Raw genomic sequence first — 10272 nt, forward strand, 5'->3', positions numbered from 1 at the left:
ATTATATTACTTTGCATAGTATACTTTGTAACCGTTTTATAATAATAAGCATATTATCTTTTATCTTGAATTTTAAATTTTGAAATGGAGAGGGGAGAGAGCGGGGGAGAGTCTTCGAGGGTGGCACATAGCGAGGCAGCCAACCATGCCGGCGAGAGCAATAAGGGGGAGAGTGGAGGTGGGCATGCATCAGGTGAAAAGGAGGGAATTAAAGGGGACAATAACAAGATTCAAGGTCAGCGGATATCGTTCAGAGATAAAGTTGTGGGTGCCTCAACAAGGAGAGCTTTGGAGGTTGCTGATTCTCTTGATGGGGATAAGATGGCTACAGTAGTTGGTAAGCAAGGCGATTCGGAGATACCAACTGTGACGTTCACTGAAGAAGCAAAGGAGATATTGGTAGAGCCCTACAAAGATGCCATCGTGGTCAAAGTTCTTGGAAAAAACTTTAGCTATACGGCGATCACGCACAGGCTTAAAGGAGTCTGGAGAACCAAAGGAGGATATGAGGTACTAGATGTCGGTTTTGACTATTTCTTAGTCAAATTTGATCTCTTGGAGGATAGAGAAAAAGTTCTCCTTGGAGGACCGTGGATGATTACTGGTAGTTATGTTATGGTTAAACCTTGGAGTTCTTCATTCAGACCTTGTGAAAACACTTTTGGGTCTACCATGGTTTGGATAAGAATCACAGGTTTAAACATTAACTATTATCAAGAGAGAGCCGTGAAAATGATTGTGTCAGCTGTTGGCAAACCGATCCGCATCGACTTAGCCACCAAGTCTGCGGAGAGGGAAAAGTATGCAAGAGCATGTGTACAAATTAACTTGGGACTTCCAGTCATAAAAAAGATTCAAGTTGATGGTCATATGTATGACATAGAATATGAGCACTTGAATTTAATTTGTGAAAAATGTAGCTGCTTTGGGCATGTAACAAGAGAATGTGCGAAAGAGAACAATGGCATTGGGAAGGAAACCATGGTGAAGGAGAAAAATTTGCTATCATTGTTTCCGGTGGATAACAACGAGAAAACGGCAGAAGGTAGTCAAATCCCAGTAAAAAATCAAAATTCAACTTTTGAATTTGGAATTAATGCCAAATCAATTCCAATTATGGAGAAGCATGGAGAAGCGGGTCTTGTGTGTGATAATTTACAAGAATCACGTATGGATAGGGATACTCAAGCAAAAGAGGGTGAATGGGTTACAGTTAGTAGAAAAGGCAAGGAAAAAGTGGGTAAAGGCCCCAATGTGGTGCCAAAAAGAGTCAATGTAGCAATATGCTCCAATTTGGTGAGTAAGAAATTTTCTTTTGGGTCTAATAACATGCATGCTGGATCCTCATCAAATGCAAAGGTGAAGTCTTTATCAAATGTAAAGGTGGAGCCTAAGGAAAAGAAAGATCCTCCATCCACGCTTGGCTCTTTGGGAACAATTCAGGTGGCTTTCAAGGATCAGAGTACTCCTTTTTTTAAAGCAGGGCACAAAAGGCAGCGTTCTATTTCGCTTCAAAACTCACCTACTGAAGTATTGTCAACGGATTCTCGAGTACAAAAAGAGCTTGATAAAGCTAGTGCAACAATAAACTTGGAGAACCAACCTCAACAGAAGAATGATGGTTCTGCGGTGCAAGTCCACCAAAAGACAATTGGAGACAGGAGTCCATCAACGTGAGGTAGAATGATTATAAATTCCAATTATTTAATTTATTTTTATGGATTGTGACCATTTAAATATTATTAGTTGGAATGTAAGGGGGCGTCAAATAAGATGTCTCGGGTGCACTGTAAGGAGTTAGTACGAAAATTTCAACCAACTTTTTTTATTTTGGTGAAAACTCATATTGGGTTTGAAACTATGAAAGAATTTTGGGAGAGATTAGGCTATTATCCTGTAAGGATTGTAGATGCTGTTGGACATAAGGGAGGAATTTGGTTCCTCTCTACTAATTTAAAATTTTCTTGTAAAAGTCTTTGGGCTATGAATCAATGTGTAACTTTGGAAATTGATGGTGGTGGGCGAAGATGGATTTGCAGTGCAGTTTATGGCAGCCCTCAAGCCACTAATAGAGTAGAATTATGGAGTCATCTGCTTGATATTGGTTTGTGCATTCAGGACCCATGGGTGGTGGTTGGAGATTTTAATGATATTTTGAGTATTCATGAGGTGAAGGGGGGTAATTACTATTCGACTCGCAGTAGTGTCTTTGCAAGTACTCTAGATTCTTGTGGTCTTTTTTATCTGACAACCTCTGGAAGACGGTTTACTTGGTTCCGTAAAATTCAAGGAAACAGAAAAATTGCAAAGAGATTGGATAGAGCTTGCTGTACTACAAAATGGCGCCTTCTTTTTCCAGAAGTTTTTGTTGAAGTTCTCAGCCGTTCCCACTCTGATCATTGTCCCCTACTTATCCGATGTCAAGGAGTTCCTATCAAGAAAGGAAACCGGCCTTTTAGATTCCAAGCGGCATGGGCAACGCATCCTGATTACAAGGCCATTGTTCAGAAATCTTGGAATAGTACAGACTTTGGCATCCATAGGAAGTTGTTGGGGGTTCAAGAAGCTTCGTTGGAATTCAACTCTACGGTCTTCTGTAATATTTTTATTAAAAAGAGGGAATTGGAGTCTTATTTGAATTGTATTCAACGGAAAATGGAAGCTGACGACGATCCAATTTTGAAGCACAAAGAGGAAGAATTGAGAGCTGAGTATAATCTAGTTTTGGCCCAGGAAGAATTGTTTTGGTACCAGAAGTCAAGGGATCAATGGGCTCGGTATGGTGATAGAAATACTAGCCTTTTCCATATGCAAACCATCATTAGAAGAAAATCTAACAAGGTTCTTGGGTTGCTGGTCAGTGATGGGTCTTGGTCTGATGATCCGAAAGTTTTGCAAAGAGAGGTTGTTCATTTTTTCAAACATATTTTTTGTTTTACTGAGCCTGTTGAGGTTAATTGCATGGGAGAAATTCCTATGCCATCTCTTAGCCAGGATGCTTGTGATAATTTGTCTAAACCAGTAACAATGTTGGAGGTTAAAGAAGCTCTGGATAATATGAGCTCGTTCAAAGCTCCTAGGCCGAATGGTTTTCAAGTTTTTTTCTTCAAGGAATATCGGATGTGGTGGGTCATGAGGTGTAGCGTACTGTTCAGAAAGCATTCTTAGGGGAGACTATAAGCCATTCTTTGTTGGAAACTTTGATTGTTCTTATCCCTAAATGCGACCCTCCAACTAGATTGAAGGATTTTTGGCCAATAAGCCTTTGTAATGTAATTTATAAGCTAGTGACTAAAGTGCTGGTTAATAGATTACGACCTTTTTTGGATGAGATTGTTAGCCCAACTCAGGGAGGGTTTATACATGGTAGAGGAGCGCCTGATAATATTATTGTGGCCCAAGAAGTTCTTCACTTTCTTAGGCGGACAAAGTCTAGAAAAGGAGCTATGGCTTTTAAGATTGATTTAGAAAAGGCTTATGATAGAGTTGATTGGAATTTTCTTGAGCACACTCTTGAATCTTTTGGCTTTCCTTCTCTAATTATTCGGCTTGTAATGAATTGTGTTCAGGCTTCAAATCTTTCCATCCTTTGGAATGGGAATAGATTGGACAACTTCCAACCTCGCAGAGGGCTCAGGCAAGGAGATCCAATTTCTCCTTATTTATTTGTTTTGTGCATAGAGAGATTGGCGTGCTTCATTTCCAAACAAGTTGACGAGGATATTTGGGATGGTGTGGCTGTTTCTAGAGGAGGACCTAGAGTTTCTCACTTGATGTTTGCAGATGACCTCCTCCTTTTTTGTAAAGCGAAGAAAAATCAAGTTCAGAATATTGTGCACACCTTGGAGTTGTTCTACAAAGCTTCAGGTATGAAGGTTAACATTGAAAAATCTAAAGCTATTTGTTCTAGAAATATCTCTAATAGAAGGAAGGAAATGTTGTCTGGTGTTTCTCATATTCCTTTTACTAGTGACCTAGGTAAATACTTGGGGGTGAACCTTAATCATCCTCGAGCTACTAGGTCTATTTTTTTGGACTCTTTAGAGAAGATTAAGAATAAGCTGGCTAGTTGGAAAGGTCGGCTCCTTAACAGAGCAGGCAAGCTTTGCTTAATTAAATCTGTTGCTTCTTCTCTTCTTATTTATCAGATGCAAGTGACTCTTTTTCCTACTTCGGTTTGTCAAAAGATTGATTCTGTGCTTAGACAATTCTTGTGGAAGGGAAAGGTGGGGGAGCGTTGCTTAAATTATGTCAAGTGGAGCAAAGTTGTCACTCCAAGAAAATATGGAGGCTTGGAAATTAGAGATACCCAGTGTGTAAATTTTGCTTTATTAGGAAAGCTTGTTTGGCAATTATTGCATAATAATGGTAAGCTTTGGGTAAGAATTATGTTGGCAAAATATTTATCTGGGAGGTATTACTTTTCACCCAATTTTTCTAATAATGTTTCAAGCACTTGGCGAGCGATTTATAAGACAATAGAAAAGCTTCGTGATGGTTTTGATTGGTGTACAGGTAGGATGTCTCAATCCTTTTGGTATCATGCTTGGCGACCATGTGGAACGCTAGCTCCTTTGGTTCCTTTTGTGCACATCTCTAATTCTCACTTGAAGCTAGAAGATGTCTGGTACCATGGACATTGGCGGTGGGATATTCTTTGCACAATGATTCCGGATGAAGTTAAACTTGATTTAATGCTCTTTGATCCTATCAAGCAAGCAGGAGATAAAACAGGTTGGTTTTGGACAAACTCAAATACTCTCACCTACTCGACTAAAAGCGGGTATGAATGGCTATTGAAGAAGAAATTTGGCTGGAACGATAATGAAAATTGGCTTTGGCTTTGGCGCTTGAGAATACCGGAGAAGATAAAGTGTCTGCTCTGACTTTGTCTCAACAACGGAGTTCCCACAGCTAGTTACCGGTTTCAAAGAGGTCTTGCTACTTCTGATTTTTGTCAGCGATGTTATCTTGCTCTAGAGGATATTAACCACTGCTTTAGGACTTGACAAAAAGCTCGTCAGATTTGGATTAGCTTAAATTTGGGAATGACCGCTGAGGACTCTAGTTTGGATTTTGTGTCTTGGATTCGTTCTAACCTCAACAAAAATGAGTTTCTCTTTGCAGCGGCCTTTTGGTGGATTTGGAGGGATAGGAACAATGACATCTTCCATCAAGATGATCCATGGAGAAAATTGTTCACTTAGTTCAACATGCTGCTCGCGATTTCTCTAAGGTTGTTACCAACCAAAAACATATTATTCCTTCCTCTTTACAATATAACTGGGAACCACCTCCAATGAATGTATGTAAAGTGAACTGCGATACAAGCGTTTTTGAAAATGGGCAATTAGCTGGCTTTGGATGTATTATTAGAGACAGCATGGGAATTTGGATGAAAGGTTGTTCTGCCAGTATACCTCTTTCTAGTGTTCTCTCTTGTGAGCTTCATGCTATTTGGAGAGGGCTTGTTATGGCTTGGGATTGCGAGTGTAAAGAGGTCATATGTGAAACTGATAATCTTGATGCGTTTCTTCTTGTTTCGCGAGGCACAACCAGCATGATTACGAATGACTCTGACCTGCTGCTTGACAAAACTTGACAAAATCAAAGAGATGTTTTAGCGCAATTGGACAGCTACTTTAGTGCTCATCCAGCGTACAGCAAACAGAGCGGCTGATTTAATGGCTAAGACTGCTATTTTAAACAAGCAGGTGTACCTAGAGTGATTACAGCCTTAGACATTATTATTAGAGATGAGTGCTACTCTTTCTCTTAGGTGTTTTTTCTTTGTGTTATGTTTAGTCACAAAAAATAACCGTTTTATAATAGCGGAAAAAATTTCTACCATTTTCTACACATAATTAGACTCACGAGTCACGACTCCAAACTTTAGTTTAAAAAGATAAGTTTTATAAATTTTAATTTTTTTTTCTATCTTTTCCATGATAAACAAAAATTAAGCCTTTATTTCTATACTTAAGTTTGCATAATTAAATGTGAATACATTTGATCGTTAAGAAAAGATTTCATACAAGTTGTCTTACTTTAGTAACGAATAATTTTATTATAAGCATTCATAATAATATAGAAATATCGACAGAAAAATTCCATTAGTCTTAATCAAGTATTGTGCAATTTACAATCCATCCCTTTCTAAGAACAAGAACAAAACAAGAGCATAAGTCCATTAATCCTAAAACAATACATTTAATACAAAATTTAGAAGGCATATGTTGTAATGTTGAGTCTGGATAGAAGATATATATAAAACACCTTATCAAAGATGCTCTAACTTGCTGAAACATGCACACCAGAGCCTGACAAACAAGAGAAAATATTTAAATATTTAACCGAAAAACTACTGAATCAGTGGCATTGATGAATATTTGAATCAAAACATGAGAAATCAATTGCAAAATGACACGAGAAAAATGCCATGAGAAATGTTTAAGTAGGATCAAACAGCAGTAGAATTAAATCAATTGTATAATGTGTTTAGCCATTAACCATTGTAAATGCCAACAAAAAGACTAAACCCCATAATGAGTTCAGAAGAGAATTCCAAGAGAAATGTTTAAGTATGACCAAATAAGAATAGAATTAACTTGCTTTAGAAGGTTTTCAGAACATGACATACCCTACTTTCCTTGTTCTTCCCCTGTGCAGCCAAACTCGTCCGGAAGTGACAGCAAACTCTGAGTAAACATAACCATCTTCAAGTCATTGTCACGACAACTAATTCTTAGAGACTCCACCGATACACCTTTATCACTGACTTTGACTAACTCATTGTTTTTTATGCCAACAAGTTCACCTTTAGTTAAACACAAAGGGTGGATTCCATGAGCATAAGGAAGCACAACATTGAGCTTAGTCCAAGATAATTCTTTCATTACCCAGATCTCAAACTTCTGGTGGTCTTCCGTGAAGTTCAAGTAATATAGCCCAAGGCATCCAGCAAACAGATTTAACAGCCGGCCTCCTGACGTTGGAAATGACACCAATGATAGATGCTTTCCGGCTAAGTCGAAGGCAACAATCACAAACTTCACTTCCATATCTTTAACGGCCAACCAATAAAGAACCCCATTGCAAAACAGTGCACTTTCAATGGTAACCAAATGGGGCGGAAGATGGCCACACTCAATTTTTTTCCAGGAATTGGTTCTAACAGAAAAATACTCCCACTGAGGTCTCCATTCATGTCCGTTACCCCATCCTACTACTACTAAATAATCATCACTGGATTCATCATAACCAAGACCACCCCATAAATTATCTGATCCCGTCCAACAAGAAGCATCAGGGTCAACAACAGGGTACGGCACTGACCTGTAAGAACCAGTGACAGGGTTCCACAAAAGGAGCGGTGCGCCATAAACATGAATGCGCAGCAGTATGAAGCCCCTGGATGAACCTAGAATACTCAGGCTGAAATGACGACAGCATCGAGGAAGCTGAAGCGCATAATCGCCGCGAATCGGAGCTTCCAGATCTACACAACGAGCCTCGGGAACCTCACTCGACAAGTACAAAAGCCTAGTGTTCTTATTGGTGGGTGCGGCATCAGCAGTGTCGTAATGTACTTTAACAAAACGTGAATCCGAAATCAGAGAAAGCCATTTTTTAGAGACGCACCTGAACCGAATCAAGGATTTTACCGGCAACCATAATAGGATTTTCTCCACCAATTCAAGAGGGAGAACCTTAGCTTCAGCCTCAGCCTCGTGCTTCATCTTCTCAAATCTCAGAGGAGAGTGGGGAGGGACTGAATCTGACTGAGGGCTGAGGAGTGCTGGAGAAGCGGAGGAGAGTGTGAGACTGTGAGTGAGAATTGAAAAAGGACAAATTGAAATTAAAGTTCATCCAAATTCACAAAAATTGCCATAGAAAAAGCAATAAAACAAACTAAAATGGAACCTGAGTAGTTCGCAGGGGCAGAGACGAAGCACAACAATGTAGAGGAACCGGAAAGTGTGGTGCGGCGGCGGTAGTAGGAGTGGTGGCGGTGCTGAGTACAGGCAGCAACAACGACGGTAGTAGCTGCAGGGATTGGACGAGAACATGAACATTAGTGAAAAAAACCAAGGTTCTAAAAACCGAACCGATCATCAAACCGCTTTAGCTATTGGTTCACTGATTTATTGGTTCAACCGGTTTGATCGTGGTTCAACCAAAAAAATCGCTTTATAATAAAATAATAAATAAAATATAAATAAACACACTAAAACATAATTATATTCTAATATAAACTTTAAAATATCATCCAAATTAAAAGTACTACATAAACCACAATGTTATAATCTCATTCAAATACAAACTCAAAAGTCAAATAACAAAAAAATTGTTGACAATATGTCACACCTGTGTTTAATATCTTATTTCTTGAGTGGATCATGGTAGTAGTGTAATTCAAACAGAAGCATTCTGAAGACAAGAATTAAACGCACTAAAATGAGCAGTATTTAAGGTTCCCATTACCATTGCATACAATTATTCTTCAATTTGAACAATAAACACACCTACTTTTCAACAAGCTAAGAATTTACATAATGACACATCCTATATAATATATTTTCATATGGCAGTAGTAAGAAGATTACCATCAAATTCAAATCTCATCTACTACTACTATAATATAGTGCGTGAAAGTACTACTACTACAATTACTATAATATATAGTGTGAAAGCCTTGAAAACAATGTAGGTACTAAGTTTAATAACAAGAGTATGTTCATAGGAAAATTGATCAACAATCAAATGAGCAAATCAGCAGTCCCGTGTTCTCACAAAAATTGCGCTATAACAAAAGACGGATCATAATGAACAAATAGAAACCCTAAAAAACTTTTAACAAAATCTACAGCATAATTTTAATAAAGATTAACAAGATTTTCAGCTGATCACAATTTTAGCAAAATTTCAGCACAATTTTAACAAAGATTAACAGCAATCTTTTTCCAAAAATTAACCAAAAAAAACCCAACAGTGAATTAATCATTCATTGATTCAATCAACACAAGAATACAGAATATAGAGTATAGAACAGTACTGGAGCATAGCTAATCATTCAATGATTCAAGTTATGGGAGGAAAAGCTCTAAGATGGTTCAATCATAGCTAACAACCAGATATGCGTTCAATCTTGCCAAAATCAAGCAACAATTCAACAATTATCAAACACAATTTCAGACCTAAAATCAGTAACAAAAATTATATGATAGCAAATTAGTAATTACAATGAAGCGGCAACACAAATTCGGAAACAACAGAACCAACTGCAACAAATAAAAACTTCATGCCAAAATTCAAAAATCAGAGATGCAGTAGAAGAAGCACAAGAACTGCACATTGAGAGTTTAGATCTAAGAAATTCAGTTGAGCAAAATGCACCTCACTCACTGTGGATCTGTTTTCGCACGGCGGAGCAAAGCAATGAACGAGGAAGGAGAAGAAACCGCGATTGAAGGCAGCGACAGGGTGCTAAATGGCAACGAGGATGGAGGTGCGATGAACGGTGGTGGCGCTAGTGGTTCTGCGGGTGTGCTTCACCGCGACCTCACGAACAAGCACGGCGGAGCTATCGCGACGCAAAAAAGAGACAATGGGAGCACTGAGCACTGACCTTCGACGAGCAGACGAAGACGACGGCGACCAGAGGGCAGACGAGGACGACGGCGATCAGAGGGCAGACGAGGACGAAAGCGACCAGAGGGCAGACGAAGACGACGGCTACCACGACGAAGCTGCTCGACAAAGACGACGACGGTGGTGAAGGCTAGGGTTGCCGTTTGAGCCTTTGGAGTTTAGAGGCTAGGGTTAGCTGGGTTGCTTTCTGATTCAGGAAGGGGGCTGGAAGGAGGAGTGAGTCAGTGAGGTGGTGGGGTGCTTGAGTTTGGTTAGGGTTTCTTTGGTTTGTAACAAAACAGCGCCGTTTGGAAAAATTTTTGAAAACCGCCGGAATCCGGTACGGTTCGACTGACCGATTCTCGACTGATTTGACGGTTCAATAATAATTTTTAAATCTAAACGGTTATAGTTTCTAATTGAACCGTAAATTTTGTCGGTTCACGGCTCGACCAATTTAACCGAACAGTTATAAATCGGTTTTTAGAACCTTAAAAGAAAACCCTTGCAGAATTAAATCAATTAATAGAAAAAGAAGAAAAATGTAAAAACAAAATCAGAGAGGCAAAAATTTTAATTATTATATTTTGAAAAATAAAAAAATGGGTTCAATCTATAAATATTTGTAAATGTGGGAGTAAA

General features: G+C 38.8%; 2 protein-coding genes across 8 annotated transcripts in view; one reads left to right on the plus strand and one right to left on the minus strand.

Annotated features, from left to right (window-relative positions):
* The window catches only part of LOC107618919 (F-box/kelch-repeat protein At3g23880-like), a 21102-nt gene extending 11158 nt beyond the window's left edge, over positions 1-9944 (minus strand). The window contains exons 1-5 of one of the 7 annotated variants that reach the window (XM_016321101.2): positions 9406-9939; positions 8368-8430; positions 7924-8046; positions 6641-7798; positions 6089-6320 (exon numbers count right to left, since the gene is read on the minus strand). In XM_016321101.2, the coding sequence (XP_016176587.1) occupies positions 6642-7798; positions 7924-8046; positions 8368-8401 (1314 nt within the window). In that variant the 5' untranslated portion in view covers positions 8402-8430; positions 9406-9939 and the 3' untranslated portion in view covers positions 6089-6320; position 6641. Of the gene's footprint in view, positions 1-6088; positions 6321-6640; positions 7825-7923; positions 8047-8367; positions 8431-9396 lie in introns of those variants that run through there. The other 6 variants (XM_016321100.2, XM_016321102.2, XM_016321105.2 and 3 more) reach the window with 6 other exon arrangements.
* LOC107615158 lies at positions 85-1677 on the plus strand. Its single transcript, XM_016317264.1, has one exon. It carries the CDS (start codon positions 85-87, stop codon positions 1675-1677), a length of 1593 nt encoding a protein of 530 aa, XP_016172750.1.

Source organism: Arachis ipaensis, chromosome B09, assembly GCF_000816755.2.
Source record: "Arachis ipaensis cultivar K30076 chromosome B09, Araip1.1, whole genome shotgun sequence".
In the NCBI taxonomy this organism is placed as follows: Eukaryota; Viridiplantae; Streptophyta; class Magnoliopsida; order Fabales; family Fabaceae; genus Arachis; species Arachis ipaensis.